The sequence below is a fragment of the Oncorhynchus gorbuscha genome, unplaced genomic scaffold (genome assembly GCF_021184085.1).
Source record: "Oncorhynchus gorbuscha isolate QuinsamMale2020 ecotype Even-year unplaced genomic scaffold, OgorEven_v1.0 Un_scaffold_1369, whole genome shotgun sequence".
NCBI lineage: Eukaryota > Metazoa > Chordata > Actinopteri > Salmoniformes > Salmonidae > Oncorhynchus > Oncorhynchus gorbuscha.
In genome coordinates this window covers 51,469-73,664 of record NW_025746163.1, presented here as the reverse complement: position 1 = coordinate 73,664, position 22,196 = coordinate 51,469, and the positions used below count along the sequence as shown (strand labels likewise).

At 43.1% G+C, this 22,196-nt stretch overlaps 1 protein-coding gene and 1 long non-coding RNA gene across 2 annotated transcripts; both read right to left on the bottom strand.

Annotated features, from left to right (window-relative positions):
- Window positions 1-4,319: 4,319 nt before the first annotated feature.
- On the bottom strand, window positions 4,320-15,745 carry LOC124022398 (glucagon receptor-like). Its single transcript, XM_046337336.1, has 8 exons — window positions 15,635-15,745; window positions 12,155-12,314; window positions 11,793-11,853; window positions 9,041-9,110; window positions 7,032-7,120; window positions 6,501-6,645; window positions 5,436-5,477; window positions 4,320-5,190 (listed from the first exon to the last, which is right to left on the bottom strand). Exons 1-8 carry the CDS (start codon window positions 15,743-15,745, stop codon window positions 4,771-4,773), a joined length of 1,098 nt encoding a protein of 365 aa, XP_046193292.1. The 3' UTR covers window positions 4,320-4,770.
- Window positions 15,746-17,071: 1,326 nt separating this feature from the next.
- Window positions 17,072-21,713, bottom strand: LOC124022399. The gene is made up of 3 exons (XR_006836379.1): window positions 21,595-21,713; window positions 17,652-17,743; window positions 17,072-17,179 (listed from the first exon to the last, which is right to left on the bottom strand). It is a non-coding gene; the product is annotated as an uncharacterized LOC124022399 (long non-coding RNA).
- Window positions 21,714-22,196: the final 483 nt, after the last annotated feature.

Sequence of the window (22,196 nt, the reverse complement as noted above, 5' to 3'; positions counted from 1 at the left end):
ATTCTACATATCATGGAGATATCAGGTCATGAGTAGGCTAGAGACAGGAGTTTACCCTGCCCATGGGACCTACCCAGGGCCCGTATTCTCAATACGTCTAAGAATAGGAGCAGGAGCGCTGATCTAGAATCACGTTTGCCTTTCAGAACATAACAAATAAGATTACATGGACAGGGAGGACCTGATCCTAGATCAGCATTCATACTCTTAAACCTTTATTTAACTAGGCAAGACAGTTAAGAACATATTTTTATTTACAACGACGGCCTGCCCCGGACGACGCTGAGCCAATTGTGCACCGCCCTGTGGGACTCCCAATCACAGCCGGTTGTGATAGAACCTGGATTCAAACCAGGGTGTCTGTAGTGATGTGTCTGGCACTGTAGCTACAGTAACTTAGACCACTGCGCCACTCAGGAGACACTTTGTGAATACAGGCCCAGGCCTTTAGCTGGTGTTAGTTAAGAACAATGGGATTGCAGAGTCGTTCCTGGTTAGTTAACGTAGTCAGGAAATCCTCTGGGCCCTTCTCATGATGACGACGCCCTTGAACTCACACACTGTACGTGGGTTCAGTGAGGACAGATCAGCCTATTGGGTATTAGCCCTTCGCATCATCAAGCTCTGATTAGTCTGAGAAACACTGGGGTAGATCACAAGCATAGGAGTTTCTCCAGGACCTACGATCTAGAGGTTTTCCTGCACGGTGAGGTCACAGAATGAAACATCCACAGAAATAGAAAGCCTTGTATCTTCACCATCTACATGTACAGACATTGTAATATCTCCATTAGTCCACAACCATACAGACATTGTAATATCTCCATTAGTCCACAACCATACAGACATTGTAATATCTCCATTAGTCCGTAGCGCTTGTCCACAACCATACAGACATTGTAATATCTCCATTAGTCCACAACCATACAGACATTGTAATATCTCCATTAGTCCACAACCATACAGACATTGTAATATCTCCATTAGTCCACAACCATACAGACATTGTAATATCTCCATTAGTCCGTAGCGCTTGTCCACAACCATACAGACATTGTAATATCTCCATTAGTCCACAACCATACAGACATTGTAATATCTCCATTAGTCCGTAGCGCTTGTCCACAACCATACAGACATTGTAATATCTCCATTAGTCCGTAGCGCTTGTCCACAACCATACAGACATTGTAATATCTCCATTAGTCCGTAGCGCTTGTCCACAACCATACAGACATTGTAATATCTCCATTAGTCCGTAGCGCTTGTCCACAACCATACAGACATTGTAATATCTCCATTAGTCCACAACCATACAGACATTGTAATATCTCCATTAGTCCACAACCATACAGACATTGTAATATCTCCATTAGTCCACAACCATACAGACATTGTAATATCTCCACTAGTCCACAACCATACAGACATACTGACAGAATATGTCGGGTCAACGAAAAGAAGAAGAGGGGAAAGGGGGAGGGGTGCATGGATGGGGGAAGGGAGTACCCCATATCTTATAGTCCCCCTGGAGGTAAGAGCTGGTATGATGCATCCTTTTGTCTGATTGGTGGTCGGTAGGTTGGCTGTCCTTATAGGACCTTACATTTATACAGTCTGTCTGTGAGTCTGTCTGTTTCTCTGTCTGTGAGTCTGTCTGTTTCTCTGTCTGTGAGTCTGTCTGTTTCTCTGTCTGTGAGTCTGTCTGTTTCTCTGTCTGTGAGTCTGTCTGTTTCTCTGTCTGTGAGTCTGTCTGTGAGTCTGTCTGTTTCTCTGTCTGTGAGTCTGTCTGTGAGTCTGTCTGTTTCTCTGTCTGTGAGTCTGTCTGTTTCTCTGTCTGTGAGTCTGTCTGTGAGTCTGTCTGTGAGTCTGTCTGTGAGTCTGGCTGTTTCTCTGTCTGTGAGTCTGTATGTTTCTCTGTCTGTGAGTCTGTCTGTTTCTCTGTCTGTGAGTCTGTCCATTTCTCTGTCTGTCCACTCAAATGGGGCCAACAGTTCATGGAGAAACTCAATATTCACTCCAAAACAAATTGCACCCAAACAAACTACCCATAATCCTCTCAGAGAGAGAGTGAGAGGTCCAGTCCTCCACAGTCCCATAATCCTCTGGGGTTCCAGAAATGTCTGTCTGAATGCCAGACAGACCTGGCAACATTCTGGAATGTCCCGTTGTTCCACAGCTGAGTCTGTTCCCTGGGGTGTTCTGATCTGGTCCTGTCCTGGCCTGAGAGGGCAGAGATAGAACGCTCTGGCAGGAACATGTGTGTGTGTGTGTGTCTCTGTGTGTGTGTGTGTGTGTGTGTGCATGTGTGTGCGTGTGTGTGTGTCTCTCTGTGTGTGTGTGTGTGTGTGTCTCTGTGTGTGTGTGTCTCTCTGTGTGTGTGTGTGTGTGTGTGTGTCTCTGTGTGTGTGTGTCTCTCTGTGTGTGTGTGTGTCTCTCTGTGTGTGTGTGTGTGTCTCTCTGTGTGTGCGTGTGTGCGTGTGTGTGTCTCTCTGTGTGTGTGTGTGTCTCTCTTTGTGTGCGTGTGTGCGTGTGTGTGTCTCTCTGTGTGTGTGTCTCTCTGTGTGTGTGTGTCTCTCTGTGTGTGTGTGTCTCTCTGTGTGTGTCTCTCTGTGTGTGCGTGTGTGTGTCTCTCTGTGTGTGTGTGTGTCTCTCTGTGTGTGTGTGTCTCTGTGTGTGTGTGTGTCTCTTTGTGTGTGCGTGTAAATCTTTGTAAATGTGACTTATTTTGCCACGGATTAGATCTATAATATGTAATAGGTTTAGTTATGATGTTATCAACAAGACGTGTCCATGGTTGTTTTGGTAGGAACGTGCTGAACTAGACTGAACCGTGCAAGCCAAAAGCAACAGTGAAGTACGGTGGCTGCTGAGGGTCATACAGAACCACAGCTGAACTTTCATATGGCAACCTATGCACTATACAGAGCTCTGGTCTAATGTAGTGCACTATATAGGGAATAGGGCTCTGGTCTAATGTAGTGCACTATATAGGGAATAGGGCTCTGGTCTAATGTAGTGTACTATATAGGGAATAGGGCTCTGGTCTAATGTAGTGCACTATATAGGGAATAGGGCTCTGGTCTAATGTAGTGCACTATATAGGGAATAGGGCTCTGGTCTAATGTAGTGTACTATATAGGGAATAGGGCTCTGGTCTAATGTAGTGCACTATATAGGGAATAGGGCTCTGGTCTAATGTAGTGCACTATATAGGGAATAGGGCTCTGGTCTAATGTAGTGCACTATATAGGGAATAGGGCTCTGGTCTAATGTAGTGCACTATATAGGGAATAGGGCTCTGGTCTAATGTAGTGCACTATATAGGAATAGGGCTCTGGTCTAATGTAGTGCACTATATAGGGAATAGGGCTCTGGTCTAAAGTAGTGCACTATATAGGGAATAGGGCTCTGGTCTAAAGTAGTGTACTATATACAATTGGGTTCTGGTATAAAGTAGTGTAGTATATAGGGAATAGTGCTCTGGTCTATATTGCACTATATAGGGAATAGTGCTCTGGTCTAAAGTAGGCCTGCTAGTACTATATACAATAGGGGTTCTGGTCTGAAAAGTAGTGTACTATATACAATAGGCCTGGTTCTGGTCTAAAGTAGTGTACTCAACCTAGCTAGCAGGCCTGCTAGTTTCCCTTTAGCAGTAGTCCTTGTCAACCTGAACACAGCTAGCAGGCCTGCTGTTTCCCTTTAGCTATCAATAGGGAGTTTCCCTTTAGCAGTAGTCCTTGTCAACCTGAACACAGCTAGCAGGCCTGCTAGTTTCCCTTTAGCAGTAGTCCTTGTCAACCTGAACACAGCTAGCAGGCCTGCTAGTTTCCCTTTAGCAGTAGTCCTTGTCAACCTGAACACAGCTAGCAGGCCTGCTAGTTTCCCTTTAGCAGTAGTCCTTGTCAACCTGAACACAGCTAGCAGGCCTGCTAGTTTCCCTTTAGCAGTACTCAACCTGAACACAGCTAGCAGGTCTGCTAGTTTCCCTTTAGCAGCAGTCCTTGTCAACCTGAACACAGCTAGCAGGCCTGCTAGTTTCCCTTTAGCAGTAGTCCTTGTCAACCTGAACACAGCAGCTAGCAGGCCTGCTAGTTTCCCTTTAGCAGTAGTCCTTGTCAACCTGAACACAGCTAGCAGGCCTGCTAGTTTCCCTTTAGCAGTAGTCCTTGTCAACCTGAACACAGCTGAACACAGCAGGCCTGCTAGTTTCCCTTAGCAGTAGTCCTTGTCAACCTGAACACAGTGGGGAATGTGATCAATCCCGTGGGGTCAAAATATGGTCACAGAAAAATAAACAGTCAAATGTTTCATATTTTCAGACCATCAAGTCTTCTGGACCTGTAATCAACCAATCAATCAATCAACCAACCAATCAATCAATCAATCAATCAAGCAATCAACCAATCGGTCCCCTCCAGTAGGTGTGTTGTCTCTTTCTACACCAGAACACTTTAGCAATCTATAAATCAACCAATCAATCTATCAATCAACCAATCAATCTATCTATCAATCAACCAATCAATTTATCCATAGGCCAGGGATGGCGCGGCAGGGTAGCCTAGTGGTTAGAGCGTTGGACTAGTAACCGAAAGGTTGCAAGTTCGAACCCCCGAACTGACAAGGTACAAATCTGTCGTTCTGCCCCTGAACAGGCAGTTAACCCACTGTTCCTAGGCCGTCATTGAAAATAAGAATTTGTTCTTAACTGACTTGCCTAGTAAAATAAAGGTAAAATAAATAAAATAAAATGGTCTTCCCCGTTGGTCAGAAGTTGCTTTCGGCACCCTCCTCTGGGCATGTATAACTCTGAGCCCTCTCCTCCAGACAAATGTCCTCCATCAGAGTGCTGCAATTGTTAGTGCCACCATGTGGTGTGGAGGGACACTGCAGGGAGGATTGAGTCTTTGTTTTATCCGTCCTGTGGTGGCAGGACCCCACCAATCTACTGCTCTCATTGGGGGTGATGGAGGTTGAGGCAGGGTTAGGATCTGGGTCGTAGTCGGGGTTGGGGGTCAACTGTGAGTCTTTATGGTCGCTGCTGTTGTCTTGGACACTGGCCAGGTTGCCGGTGACGATGCTGCCGCTTTTGACATGAGGCGCGTGGCTGTATGTATGACGGTACTCTTCCTCGATGTCTTTACCCAGCTTCCACCTCTTCCACTTTTTCAACATCTCAGACTGGACCTGGAGAGAGACAAACAGATGGAGGGAGAGAGAAGGAGAGAGGAGGGAGGAAAAAAGAGAGAGTGAGAGAGCGAGAGAGAGAGAGAGAGAGAGAGAGAGAGAGAGAGAGAGAGAGAGAGAGAGAGAGAGAGGGAGAGAGAGGGAGAGAGAGAGAGAGAGAAGCAGATGAAGACAGATACTGATAAGATTCTATAAGAGGGGGAGAGGGAGAGAGGAGTGAGAGGGAAAAGGGCATTCAGACTCACCTCTTTGTTGACGAAACAATACAAGATGGCCACCAGTAGGCCCTGTAGAGAGGGAGAGGTTAAGAACACCTTATCACCATGGTAACACACCATAACACCACATTAGTTTAGTTTATTAGGTTCCCCTTTAGCTACTGCACATGTCTCAGCTACTCTTCCTGGGGTCTAAATAAATGACAGTAAAAGCAGTGGGAGAACAAGTATCCAGTTGTCATACTTGGGTAAAAGTAAAGATTACTTAATAGAAAATGACTCAAGTAAAAGTGACTCAAGTAAAAATCCTACTTGAGTAAAAATAAAAAAGTATTTGGTTTTAAATACACTTAAGTATCAAAAGCAAATGTAATTGCTAAACTATACTTACGTATCAAAAGTAAAAGTATAAATCATTTCAAATTCCTAATATTTAGCAAACCAAATGACATGATTTTCTTGTTTTTATTTGATTTACTTTTGTAAATTTGGGGGCCAGCGGAAATGTATGAAATAAAAGTAAAAGTTGTCAAAAATATGAATAGTAAAAGTACGGAAAAAAAACGACTTAGTACTTTAAAGTACTTTAAAATATTTTTACTTTAGTACTTTACACCACCAATAGACAAGAACAAGATGGTACATTAAATATTATTTGTTTATATATATATATATATATATATATATATATATATATATATATATATATATATATATATATATATATATATATATAGGAAAGACACCAAGAGACAACAAAATAATATTTACACACTATTCATATGTACATGTTCATATTCAAATTGCAGTCTATTACTACCCTATTTCACCTTTATGACAGAGTTACACCTTATCACCTTGGTGACACAACATACCACCACATTACAGTCTTATTACTACCCTATTTCACCTCTATGACAGAATTACACCTTATCACCACGGTGACACAACATACCACCACATTACAGTCCTAATAATGTTATGCCCTGTGGGAGCTGGCCAAAAATAGTGCACTCTATAGGGAAGAGGGTGCCATATGGTATTTATCCAATGATACCTATACAGGAAGTGATTTAAGTTTGATCTCCTGACCTGGAAGGAGTTGAAGAGGAGGTCGTAGAAGAGGCGGATGAGACGCATCTTGGAACCTTTGGGGACGGACTCATCGATGACTAAGGTGAAGAGGATGGCGTGAATACCCAGCAGAGGGATGAGGGTCAGAGTGGATTTAGCCAGCCTGAGAGAGGGAGAGAGAGAGAGAGAGAGAGAGAGAAGGTGAGAGAGAGTATGAGGGAGAGAAGGTGAAAGAACGAGGGAGAGAGAGAAGGGGGGAGAGAGTATGAGGGAGAGAAGGTGAAAGAACGAGGGAGAGAGAGAAGGGGAGAGAGAGTATGAGGGAGAGAGAGAAGAGGGAGAAGGTGAAAAAGCGAGGGGGAGAGATAGAGAGTTATCAAATTGAAAGAAGGAGGGCAGAAGGGGCGAGAGGAAAAGTTGGGGTCATAAAAGGAGAATGTTACAGAGACCAACCACACAATAGACATACAACTCTGTAACCCGTTAATATATCAGGTACATGACTTTAGAAGGGAAGATGGGATGGAGGGATTTGAAGACCTCAACCACCTGAACTTGTAATCTGTGTATCTCATCTGATGGGCCTTGAGCTTCGACATCAGGATCTTTATAATCCGGATGAAGATAAAGAAATTCATCTGAGAAAGAGAAAAAAGACAAAAGGAGAAAGAAATTAAGCCTAAATATTAGCAACCAACTGTCTGTCTGTCTGTCTGTCCGTCCGTCCGTCCGTCCGTCCGTCCGTCCGTCCGTCCGTCCGTCCGTCCGTCCGTCCCGTCCGTCCGTCCGTCCGTCCGTCCGTCCGTCCGTCCGTCCGTCCGTGTCTGCGTGTGCGTGTGCGTGTGCGTGTGCGTGTGCGTGTGTGTGTGTGTGTGTGTGCGTGCGTGCGTGCGTGTGTGTGTGTGTGTGTAATATAGGCAGGGTCTCCCAGAACTATAACTTCTTCTACTAACATACATGGACACTGTAAACATGATGCATGCAGGAGGGGTCCTGCCTCCACTGTAAACATGATGCATGCAGGAGGAGTCCTGCCTCCACTGTAAACATGATGCATGCAGGAGGAGTCCTGCCTCCACTGTAAACATGATGCATGCAGGAGGGGTCCTGCCTCCACTGTAAACATGATGCATGCAGGAGGGTCCTGCCTCCACTGTAAAATGATGCATGATGCATGTAAACAGGAGGAGGAGTCCTGCCTCCACTGTAAACATGATGCATGCAGGAGGAGTCCTGCCTCCACTGTAAACATGATGCATGCAGGAGGAGTCCTTCCTCCACTGTAAACATGATGCATGCAGGAGGAGTCCTTCCTCCACTGTAAACATGATGCATGCAGGAGGAGTCCTGCCTCCACTGTAAACATGATGCATGCAGGAGGAGTCCTGCCTCCACTGTAAACATGATGCATGCAGGAGGAGTCCTGCCTCCACTGTAAACATGATGCATGCAGGAGGAGTCCTTCCTCCACTGACTGCTAGTGGAATGAGCACTGCGTTTAGCTATACCTGCTGAACTGGGTTAAAATAGCAAATCATTGAAGATGTAAAATAACATTTTTAAACATTAAGACTTGATCACTGAATGGACGTAATCAAAAAGTATATCTAATAAATAGTAACAATTTTGGAATTTATCAAATTTATATATTTTTTATAATAAAAATGAAGATTTATGATTTATGCGATATTCTAGTTACTGGACATAATAGAGGAAGAGGGAGAGAGAGAGAGAGAGGGTTAAAGAGAGAGAGAGAGAGAGAGAGAGAGAGAGAGAGAGAGAGAGAGAGAGAGAGAGAAGAGAGAGAGAGAGAGAGAGAGAGAGAGAGAGAGAGAGAGAGAGAGAGAGAGAGAGAGAGAGAGAGAAGAGAGAGAGAGAGAGAGAGAGAGAGAGAGAGAGAGAGAGAGAGAGAGAGAGAGAGAGAGAGAGAGAGAGAGGGAGAGAGAGAGAGAGAGAGAGAGAGAGAGAGAGAGAGAGAGAGAGAGAGAGAGGAGAGAGAGAGAGAGAGAGAGAGGAGAGAGAGAGAGAGAGAGAGAGAGAGAGAGAGAGAGAGAGAGAGAGAGAGAGAGAGAGAGGAAGAGAGAGAGAGAGAGAGAGAGAGAGAGAGAGAGAGAGATAGAGAAAGAGAGAGATAGAGAGAGAGAGAGAGAGAGAAGGAGAGAGAGAGAGAGAGAGAGAGAGAGAGAGAGAGAGAGAGAGAGAGAGAGAGAGAGAGAGAGAGAGAGAGAAGAGAGAGAGAGAGAGAGAGAGAGAGAGAGAGAGAGAGAGAGAGAGAGAGAGAGAGAGAGAGAGAGAGAGAGAGAGAGAGAGAGAGAGAGAGAGAGAGAGAGAGAAGAAGAGAGAGAGAGAGAGAGAGAGAGAGAGAGAGAGAGAGAGAGAGAGAGAGAGAGAGAGAGAGAGAGAGAGAGAGAGAGAGAGAGAGAGAGGGAGAGAGAGAGAGAGAGAGAGAGAGAGAGAGAGAGAGAGAGAGGAGAGAGAGAGAGAGAGGGAGAGAGAGAGAGAGAGAGAGAGAGAGAGAGAGAGAGAGAGAGAGAGAGAGAGAGAGAGAATAAACTCACCAGGTAAGCTAACAGGATAGGGAGACGTATAATCCACCAGTAACCCATGTTGATGTTCCTCTCCCAGCACCTAAACAACATCATCATCATTATCATCATCATCATTACCATCATCATCATCATTATCATCACCATCATCATCATCATCAACATCATCACCATCATCATCATCACCATCATAACCATCATCACCACCATCATCGTCATCATCATCACCACCATCATCACCATCATCATCATCACCATCACCACAATCATCAACACCATCATCAACATCATCACGATCATCATCATCATCAACATCATCACTACCACCATCATCATCATCATCATCATCATCATCATCATCATCATCATCATCAACATCAACATCAACATCAACATCATCACTACCACCATCATCATCATTATCATCACCATCATCATCATCAACATCATCACCATCATCATCATCACCATCACCACCATCATCACCACCATCATCACCACCATCATCATCACCATCACCACAATCATCAACACCATCATCATCATCAACATCATCACGATCATCATCATCACCATCACCACCATCATCACCACCACCATCGTCATCATCATTATTAGCATCACAACATTCCCACGTTCGCAGGAGACTGCATCCACTGTAAAGGCTCCATATGTCGGCTCAATCGGAAAAGACCTTTAAATGTCAAGATGATGTGGATCCACCTCTGATCTGATTATATCCCAGCCTAAATCTACATACCCTGCATATGTAATGTTTTCCAAGTAGTGAGCTACAGAGAATGTGTGGTCTAACTCTAAGGAGTGAGAGAGCGAACAGTCTAAGGAGAGAGAGGGGGCCTTCTAAGGAGAGAGAGAGAGGGAACAGTCTAAGGAGAGAGAGGGGACCTTCTAAGGAGAGAGAGAGAGGGAACAGTCTAAGGAGAGAGAGGGGACCTTCTAAGGAGAGAGAGAGAGGGAACAGTCTAAGGAGAGAGAGAGAGGGAACAGTCTAAGGAGAGAGAGGGGACCTTCTAAGGAGAGAGAGAGAGGGAACAGTCTAAGGAGAGAGAGAGAGGGAACAGTCTAAGGAGAGAGAGAGGGAATAGTCTAAGGAGAGAGAGAGAACAGTCTAAGGAGAGAGGGAACAGTCTAAGGAGAGAGAGAGGGGGAACAGTCTAAGGAGAGTGAGGGAACAGTCTAAGGAGAGAGGGGGAACAGTCTAAGGAGAGAGGGGGAACAGTCTAAGGAGAGAGGGGGAACAGTCTAAGGAGAGAGAGGGAACAGTCTAAGGAGAGAGGGGGAACAGTCTAAGGAGAGAGGGGGAACAGTCTAAGGAGAGAGGGGGGACAGTCTAAGGAGGGAGAGGGAACAGTCTAAGGAGAGAGGGGGAACAGTCTAAGGAGAGAGAGAGGGGGAACAGTCTAAGGAGAGGGAACAGAGAGAGGGGGAACAGTCTAAGGAGAGAGGGGGAACAGTCTAAGGAGAGAGGGAACAGTCTAAGGAGAGAGGGGGAACAGTCTAAGGAGAGAGGGAACAGTCTAAGGAGAGAGAGAGAGGGAACAGTCTAAGGAGAGAGAGAGGGAACAGTCTAAGGAGAGAGAGAGAGAACAGTCTAAGAAGAGAGAGGGGGAACAGTCTAAGGAGTGAGAGAGAGAACAGTCTAAGGAGAGAGAGAGAACAGTCTAAGGAGAGAGAGGGAACAGTCTAAGGAGAGAGAGAGAACAGTCTAAGGAGAGAGAGAGAACAGTCTAAGGAGAGAGAGAGGGGGAACAGTCTAAGGAGAGAGGGAACAGTCTAAGGAGAGAGAGGGAACAGTAAGGAGAGAGAGAGGGAACAGTCTAAGAAGAGAGAGGGGGAACAGTCTAAGGAGTGAGAGAGAGAACAGTCTAAGGAGAGAGAGAGAACAGTCTAAGGAGAGAGAGGGAACAGTCTAAGGAGAGAGAGAGAACAGTCTAAGGAGAGAGAGAGAACAGTCTAAGGAGAGAGAGAGGGGGAACAGTCTAAGGAGAGAGGGAACAGTCTAAGGAGAGAGAGAGGGGGAACAGTCTAAGGAGAGAGGGAACAGTCTAAGGAGAGAGAGAGGGGGAACAGTCTAAGGAGAGAGGGAACAGTCTAAGGAGAGAGAGGGAACAGTAAGGAGAGAGGGGGAAACAGTCTAAGGAGAGAGGGGGAACAGTCTAAGGAGAGAGGGGGAACAGTCTCAACTCATAATGGGTTTTAATCAACATTAGCATATAGTTTTTTAATTAAAAAAAAAAACTTTATTTTACTAGGCAAGTCAGTTAAGAACAAATTCTTATTTTCAATGATGGCCTATGTAGCCTCATAAAACATACATTTGAAAAAAATATGTATTTTAAAGAGAGCTCTGAAAACTCTTAGTCATAAAAGAGTGATCATTTACCTCACAGATTTTAACTGATCATATTTGGGTAATTCCACAGTAACCGAACGACACTGAGACTCAGATGTTTCACTCTAAAATGTATACTAAACAAAAAGCATTGATTTCATAGTTTACCAAACCCATACACCTCTATGCACAAGCACTACTTTTAACAGTTTACACTGAACATTTGACAAAAACACATTTACAGGTGGAACTGTGCAGATGTTTTTCCAGTAAATGTTTACTTTTTGTATTTACTTTATACATTTGTTCAAAGTAGAGACTTGTATTGGTTTACTAAGAAAAAGATGTGTCTCAGCATCATTCCATTACCATGGAAACGACACATTTAATAAATCATATTTATTCACTCACTCTTCATTCTCGTACAGGTATTTGACTATCACCCACGGCAACACGAATATCAGAGGAGCACCTGATGAGAAGGAGAAAAGAGAGAGGGAGGATCACCAATCACACACATCTAAACACACACACACACACACACACACACACACACACACACACACACACACACACACACACACACACACACACACACACACACACACACACACACACACACACACACACACACACACACACACACACACACACACACACACACACACACGTACACACATACACACACACACACACGCACACACACGCACACATGTACACACACACACACACACACACACACACGCACACACACGCACACACACCCTCCTCACCCCAGCCGATAAACAGGTAGATGCCGAAGTAGTTCCTCTCAGTGAACACAGTGACGACCAGGAGGCTGTGCAGGTAGATGCCTTCCACCAGCAGCCAATAGTTGTTGGCGATGACGCTGTACTGCATCATCACCATGGCGATACGGCACCCGGCAACCGTCTATGAGAGAGACAGGAATAAGTCCATATATAAAGACGTTGCTATGCAGAGACACACACACACACTTGGGTAACACACACACCTGGATAACATACATACACACACTTGGGTAACACACACACCTGGATAACATACACACACACACTTGGCCTGGGACAAGACTACTATAAACTCAGCAGAAAGAAGAAACGTTGTCTTTCAAATAACTTCACAGACCTTCATTGTAAAGGGTTTGAACACTGTTTCCCAGGCTTGTTCAATGAACCATGAACAATTAATGAACATGCACCTGTTGAACGGTCGTTAAGACACTAACAGCTTACAGACGGTAGGCAATTAAGGTCACAGTTATGAAAACTTAGGACACTAAAGAGGCCTTTCTACTGACACGGACCGGCTCGAAGCCCATAACAAAAAGGGAGGCAACGTGGAGATAAAGAATAACAAAATATATTTATTAAATGAAGTAAAGTAAATACAATTAACAAAGGTGTGTGTTTAGTAAGTAGTGTAAGTGAGTGGTCGCGTGTTTACATCTGATAATGAGGGCTGTTGAAAGGTGTCAATGCAAACAAACCAAATAGCCACAGAAATAACACAACCAAAATCTGTCTGTGTCTGCATGGAGAGAGTCTCCTCCATGAATGGGGAAGTGGTGTATTTATCCTGGGACACACCTGAGCCAAGGTGTGTCCCATTTCCCTGACGACCCTCCCGGCTCCGCCCACCGACATCCTATTAAGGAAAACAAGAGCAAAGAGAAAGAACTCGACAGACAGAGTGGGAGGGTCGTCACACAGAGTGGGAGGGTCGTCACACAGAGTGGGAGGGTCGTCACACAAAGTGGGAGGGACGTCACACAGAGTGGGAGGGTCGTCACACAGAGTGGGAGGGTCGTCACACAGAGTGGGAGGGACGTCACACAGAGTGGGAGGGTCGTCACACAGAGTGGGAGGGTCGTCACACAGAGTGGGAGGGTCGTCACACAGAGTGGGAGGGACGTCACACAGAGTGGGAGGGTCGTCACACAGAGTGGGAGGGACGTCACACAGAGTGGGAGGGACGTCACACAGAGTGGGAGGGTCGTCACAGAGTGGGAGGGACGTCACACAGAGTGGGAGGGACGTCACACAGAGTGGGAGGGTCGTCACACAGAGTGGGAGGGACGTCACACAGAGTGGGAGGGTCGTCACACAGAGTGGGAGGGTCGTCACACTACTGACTCTGAAAAACACCAAAAGAAAGATGCCCAGGGTCCCTGCTCATCTGCATGAACGTGCCTTAGGCTGCAAGAAGGCATGAGAACTGCAGATGTGGCCAGGGCAATAAATTGCAATGTCCGTACTGTGGGACGCCTAAGACAGCGCTACAGGGAGACAGGACAGACAGCTGATCGTCCTCGCAGTGGCAGACCACGTGTAACAACACCTGCACAGGATCGGTACATCCGAACATCACACCTGCGGGACAGGTACAGGATGGCAACAACAACTGCCTGAGTTACACCAGGAACGCACAATCCCTTCATCAGTGCTCAGACTGTCCCCAATAGGCTGAGAGAGGCTGGACTGAGGGCTTGTCGGACTGTTGTAAGGTCCTCACCAGACATCACCGGCAACAACGTCGCTGGACCAGACATGACTGGCAAAAAGTGCTCTTCACTGACGAGTCACGGTTTTGTCTCGCCAGGGGGTGATGGTCGGATTTGCGTTTATTGTCGAAGGAATGAGCGTTACACCGAGGCCTGTACTCTGGAGCGGGATCGATTTGGAGATGGAGGGTCCGTCATGGTCTGGGGCGGTGTGTCACAGCATCATCGGACTGAGCTTGTTGTCATTGCAGGCAATCTCAACGCTGTGCGTTACAGGGAAGACATCCCCCTCCCTCATGTGGTACCCTTCCTGCAGGCTCATCCTGACATGTCCCTCCAGCATGACAATGCCACCAGCCACACTGCTCGTTCTGTGCGTGATTTCCTGCAAGACAGGAATGGCCAGCGAAGAGCCCGGATCTCAATCCCATTGAGCATGTCTGGGACCTATTGGATCGGAGAGTGAGGACTAGAGCCATTCCCCCCATTCCCTCCGGGAACTTGCTTGTGCCTTGGTGAAAGAATGGGGTAAAATCTCTCATCAAGAACTGGTAAATCTGGTGCAGTCCATGAGGAGGAGATGCACTGCAGTACTTAATGCAGCTGGTGGCCACACCAGATACTGACTGTTACTTATTTCCCCCTTTTTTCAGGGACATGTTATTTCATTTCTGTTTGTCACGTGTCTGTGAAACTGGTTCAGTTTATGTCTCAGTTGTTGAATCTTGTTATGTTCATAGAAAAATTTACACATGTTAAATTTGCTGAAATTAAACGCAGTTGACAATGAGAGGACATTTCTTTTTTTGCTGAGTTTATATAACAGACACACAGCCAATGGAATTAGCATCAAGGATACTGTCACGCCTTGGTCATTGTATCTTGTGTTTTTGTTATATGTTTGGGTAGGCCAGGGTGTGACATGGGTTTATATGTTGTGTTTCGTATTGGGGTTTGTATTAATTAGGAGTGTGTATTAGTAGGGGTGTGTCTAGTTAGGCTTGGCTGCCTGAGGCGATTCCTAATTGGAGTCAGCTGATTCTAGTTGTCTCGGATTGGGAACCGTATTTAGGTAGCCTGTGTGCGCGTTGTATTTCGTGGGTGATTGTACCTGTCTTAGTGTTAGTCACCAGATAGGCTGTATTTTGTTTCACTTGTTTGTTGTTTTTGTATTTTCTATTATTTCATGTACCGCTTTATGTTTATTAAAGATCATGAGTAACCTACACGCTGCATTTCGGTCTGCCTCTCTACAAACAACAGACGAAGTTCATTACAGATACTATAAATACGCAGTGTCTGTTATCGCTAACCTTGACCCTGTGTGTGTGTGTGTGTGTGTGTGTGTGTGTGTGTGTGTGTGTGTGTGTGTGTGTGTGTGTGTGTGTGTGTGTGTGTGTGTGTGTGTGTGTGTGTGTGTGTGTGTGTGCCCCTATACGTGGTGGCTCCACAGGTTTAACAGTGTGTGTGTGTGTGTGTGTGTGTGTGTGTGTGTGTGTGTGTGTGTGTGTGTGTGTGTGTGTGTGTGTGTGTGTGTGTGTGTGTGTGTGTGTGTGTGTGTGTGTGTGTGTGTGTGTGTGTGTGTGTGTGTGTGTGTGTGTGTGTGTGTGTGTGTGTGTGTGTGTGTGTGTACTATCCAGGAGTGTGTGTGTGTTATCCAAGTGTGTGTGTGTGTGTGTACTATCCAGGTGTGTGTGTGTGTGTTATCCAAGTGTGTGTGTGTGTCTACCTGATGGTGGGTGTCAGCCCCGGGGGCCAGGGGGACGGACAGGGAGTCTAGCAGGACATCTTTAATCAGGATGGAGACAGCACGCAGGATGAAGGAGGAAAACAGATTCATATGAATGTTGTTCCTCATACAGTGGAGCTTCCTGTAGAGGAGAGAGGAGAGAGGAGAGAGGAGAGAGGAGAGAGGAGAGAGGAGAGAGGAGAGAGGAGAGAGGAGAGAGGAGAGAGGAGAGGAAGAGGAGAGGGGAGAGGAAGAGGAGAGAGGAGAGGGGAGAGGAAGAGGAGAGAGGAGAGGAGGAGAGGAAGAGGAGAGAGAGAGAGGAGAGGAGAGAGAGAGGGGAGAGGAAGAGGAGAGAGAGAGAGGAGAGAGAGAGGAGGAGAGAGGAGAGAGGGAGAGGAAGAGGAGAGAGGAGAGAGAGACAGAGAGAGAGACAGAGAGAGTGAGACGGGGAGAGAGAGAGGGGGAAGAGCCAGAGAGACACAGAGAGAGAGAGAGAGAGAGAGAGAGAGAGAGAGAGAGAGAGAGAGAGAGAGAGAGAGAGAGAGAGGGGGCAGAGAGAGAGAGACAGAGAGAGGGAGGGTGGGAGGAGAGAGAGAGAGAGAGAGAGAGAGAGAGAGAGAGAGAGAGAGAGAGAGAGAGAGAGAGAGAGAGAGAGAGAAAGAAAGAGACAGAGAGAGGCAGAGGCAGAGAGAGAGGGAGAGACAGAGAGGGACAGAGAGAGAGAGAGAGAGAGAGAGGGAGGGAGGGGGACAGAGAGAGAGAGAGAGAGAGAGAGACAGAGAGAGGTGAGAGACAGAGAGAGAGAGAGTGAGAGAGAGGGAGGGGACAGAGAGAGAGAGAGGGAGCGAGAGAGAGAGAGAGAGAAGAGAGAGAGAGAGAGAGAGAGAGAGAGAGAGAGAGAGAGAGAGAGAGAGAGAGAGAGAGAGAGAGAGGGGGGGCAGAGAGAGAGGGAGGGGGCAGAGAGAGAGAGAGAGGGAGGGAAGGGGAGAGACAGAGAGACAGAGAGAGGGGGAAGGGGAGAGAGAGAGAGTGAGAGAGAGAGAGGGGGAGAGAGAGAGAGAGAGAGAGAGAGAGAGAGAGAGAGAGAGAGGGAGAGAGAGATCAAGACACAGAGAAAGAGAGAGGAGTTAACATGGGTTAGCGGTGGAATAATGTTAGTTGTGTTGGTACTTGTTTTACCCGAGGCATATCTCATCTTATGTCTCATAAGATCTTGTTTTTTATTCATTTGAATATTTTGCCTCCCTCCCTTCCTCCTCAGCTTTCGCTCACTCCCATCTCTCTCCCTATCCTCACTCTGTTCGATCTCTACCCTCACTCTCTTCACTCCCATCTCTCTCCCTATCCTCACTCTGTTCGATCTCTACACTCACTCTCTTCACTCCCATCCCACCATCCTTTCTCTCTTCCCTCTCTCCCTCCTCCCGCTCTCGCTCACCTGAATGACACCAGGATGCCCAAAGCCAGTACCAGGGCTCCGAGGGAGAGGGAGTAGCCCACTGTGTACATGGCCCGGAACTTACTGAGGATGCTACCATAGTGCTGCTGCAGAGAGAGAGAGAGAGAGAGAGAGAGAGAGAGAGAGAGAGAGAGAGATAGAAAGAGAGAGAGAGAGAGAGATAGAAAGAGAGGGTGAGAAAAAGAGAGAGAGAAAGAGAGAGAGAGAGAGAGAGAGAGAGGGTGGGTGAGGGGATTGGTGGGGTAGAGGGAGAGGAAGGTAGAGAGAGAGAGAGCGAGAAAGGGGATGAAGGGGGGCAGCCAGAATGTGGGAAAGTGAGGGGGAAGGGACCGAGTGGGAGTGTGGGTGAGAGAAGAGAGAGAAGTTAGACTCATCCTGCATTGGCTATTACGTAACACAAACACACCCACACAACACACACCCACACATACACACACACATACACACACAAACACACACACACATTTGCACACACACACACAAACACACACACACAACCCCCCACACACACACACACACACACACACAACCCCCCCCCCACACACACACACCTCTCACCTGTCCTGGGTCGTCCTGCTCACACTCACTGGTGTTCTTTGGGGCCCAGCGTCCGTCCCCACTGCACACTCTATACACCACACCCTGCTGGACTGGACACACACACACACACACACACACACACACACACACACACACACACACACACACACACACACACACACACACACACACACACACACACACACACACACACACACACACACACACACACACACACACAAAGGCATGGATATTACCAAGACAATTAAAATCTGTTTTGTGATTGAAGAACCTGCTAATCTTTCTTCCCAGTTGTCTCACACACTGCCAATATCAACCACATATTATAACATACACCACTACAAAAACATAATGTAAAATAACACCACTAGGATAATATACTGTAAAATAACACCACTACAATAATATACTAAACAATAACACCACTACAATAATATACTAAACAATAACATCACTACAATAATATACTATACAATAACACCACTACAATAATATACTAAACAATAACACCACTACAATAATATACTAAACAATAACACCACTACAATAATATACTAAACAATAACATCACTACAATAATATACTAAACAATAACATCACTACAATAATATACTAAACAATAACATCACTACAATAATATACTAAACAATAACACCACTACGATAATATACTAAACAATAACATCACTACAATAATATACTATACAATAACACCACTACAATAATATACTATACAATAACACCACTACAATAACACCACTACAATAATATACTAAACAATAACACCACTACAATAATATACTAAACAATAACACCACTACAATAATATACTATACAATAACACCACTACAATAATATACTATACAATAACACCGCTACAATAACACCACTACAATAACACCACTACAATAACACCACTACAATAATATACTAAACAATAACATCACTACAATAATATACTAAACAATAACACCGCTACAATAACACCGCTACAATAACATACTAAACAATAACACCGCTACAATAATATACTGTAAAATAACACCACTACAATAATATACTAAACAATAACACCGCTACAATAATATACTAAACAATAACATCACTACAATAATATACTGTAAAATAACACCACTACAATAACATAATGTAAAATAACACCACTACAATAATATACTAAACAATAACACCACTACAATAATATACTGTAAAATAACACCACTACAATAATATACTAAACAATAACACCACTACAATAATATACTGTAAAATAACACCACTACAATAATATACTGTAAAATAACACCACTACAATAACATAATGTAAAATAACACCACTACAATAATATACTGAACAATAACACCACTACAATAATATACTAAACAATAACACCACTACAATAATATACTAAACAATAACACCACTACAATAATATACTGTAAAATAACACCACTACAATAATATACTGTAAAATAACACCACTACAATAATATACTAAACAATAACACCACTACAATAATATACTAAACAATAACACCACTACAATAATATACTAAACAATAACACCACTACAATAATATACTATACAATAACACCACTACAATAATATACTATACAATAACATCACTACAATAATATACTATACAATAACACCACTACAATAACACCGCTACAATAATATACTATACAATAACACCACTACAATAACACCACTACAATAATATACTAAACAATAACACCACTACAATAATATACTAAACAATAACACCGCTACAATAATGTACTATACAATAACACCACTACAATAATATACTAAACAATAACACCACTACAATAATATACTAAACAATAACACCACTACAATAACACCACTACAATAATATACTAAACAATAACACCACTACAATAACACCACTACAATAATGTACTATACAATAACACCACTACAATAATATACTAAACAATAACATCACTACAATAATATACTAAACAATAACACCACTACAATAACACCGCTACAATAATATACTAAACAATAACACCACTACAATAATATACTAAACAATATCACCACTAGGATAATATACTAAACAATAACACCACTACAATAATATACTGTAAAATAACACCACTACAATAATATACTAAACAATAACATCACTACAATAATATACTGTAAAATAACACCACTACAATAATATACTATACAATAACACCACTACAATAATATACTATACAATAACACCGCTACAATAACACCACTACAATAACACCACTACAATAATATACTAAACAATAACATCACTACAATAATATACTAAACAATAACACCGCTACAATAACACCGCTACAATAATATACTAAACAATAACACCGCTACAATAATATACTGTAAAATAACACCACTACAATAATATACTAAACAATAACACCGCTACAATAATATACTAAACAATAACATCACTACAATAATATACTGTAAAATAACACCACTACAATAACATAATGTAAAATAACACCACTACAATAATATACTAAACAATAACACCACTACAATAATATACTGTAAAATAACACCACTACAATAATATACTAAACAATAACACCACTACAATAATATACTGTAAAATAACACCACTACAATAATATACTGTAAAATAACACCACTACAATAACATAATGTAAAATAACACCACTACAATAATATACTGAACAATAACACCACTACAATAATATACTAAACAATAACACCACTACAATAATATACTAAACAATAACACCACTACAATAATATACTGTAAAATAACACCACTACAATAATATACTGTAAAATAACACCACTACAATAATATACTAAACAATAACACCACTACAATAATATACTAAACAATAACACCACTACAATAATATACTAAACAATAACACCACTACAATAATATACTATACAATAACACCACTACAATAATATACTATACAATAACATCACTACAATAATATACTATACAATAACACCACTACAATAACACCGCTACAATAATATACTATACAATAACACCACTACAATAACACCACTACAATAATATACTAAACAATAACACCACTACAATAATATACTAAACAATAACACCGCTACAATAATGTACTATACAATAACACCACTACAATAATATACTAAACAATAACACCACTACAATAATATACTAAACAATAACACCACTACAATAACACCACTACAATAATATACTAAACAATAACACCACTACAATAACACCACTACAATAATGTACTATACAATAACACCACTACAATAATATACTAAACAATAACATCACTACAATAATATACTAAACAATAACACCACTACAATAACACCGCTACAATAATATACTAAACAATAACACCACTACAATAATATACTAAACAATATCACCACTAGGATAATATACTAAACAATAACACCACTACAATAATATACTGTAAAATAACACCACTACAATAATATACTAAACAATAACATCACTACAATAATATACTGTAAAATAACACCACTACAATAATATACTATACAATAACACCACTACAATAATATACTGTAAAATAACACCACTACAATAACATAATGTAAAATAACACCACTACAATAATATACTGTAAAATAACACCACTACAATAACATATTGTAAAATAACACCACTACAATAATATACTATACGATAACACCACTACAATAATGTACTAAACAATAACACCACTACAATAATGTACTATACAATAACACACACACACACACACACACACACACACACACACACACACACACACACACACACACACACACACACACACACACACACACACACACACACACACACACACACACACACACACACACACACACACACACACACGCACGCACACACACACAAACACACGCACACACCTTTGCGGTACCAGGGCAGGTACCATGGACAGGAAACATTGACTGTTGTTCCAGGAAGTCCATCTGGCCAGCAGGCATACTGGTCAAACGTCCTGTTACACACCAGTCCTGTGGAGGGGTCAAACACCAAAGGTCAAACAACAAAGGTCAAATACCAAAGGTCAAACATTCCTGTACTTCACCTGTTAAACACAGCTATAACACACCAATGTAACACAACTATAACACACCAATATAACACACCAATACAACACAACTATAACACACCAATATAACACACCAATATAACACACCATATAACACACCAATAACACACAGCTATAACACACCTATACAACACACCGATATAACACACCGATATAACACACCAATATAACACACCAATACAACACAACTATAACACACCGATATAACACACCGATATAACACACCGATATAACACACCATATAACACACCAATACAACACAACTATAACACACCAATATAACACACCAATATAACACACCGATATAACACACCAATACAACACAACTATAACACACCATATAACACACCAATACAACACACCAATATAACACACCGATATAACACACCGATATAA

Coding starts and splice junctions, on each gene's coding strand:
- LOC124022398 (XM_046337336.1), bottom strand. CDS start 15,745: ATGAATCTGTTTTCCTCCTTCATCCTGCGTGCTGTCTCCATCCTGATT. Junction 11,854..12,154: donor CTACCTGTTTATCGGCTGGG/GTGAGGAGGGTG, acceptor CCTTCTCATCAG/GTGCTCCTCTGATATTCGTG. Junction 7,121..9,040: donor CTATCCTGTTAGCTTACCTG/GTGAGTTTATTC, acceptor TCTCTTTCTCAG/ATGAATTTCTTTATCTTCAT.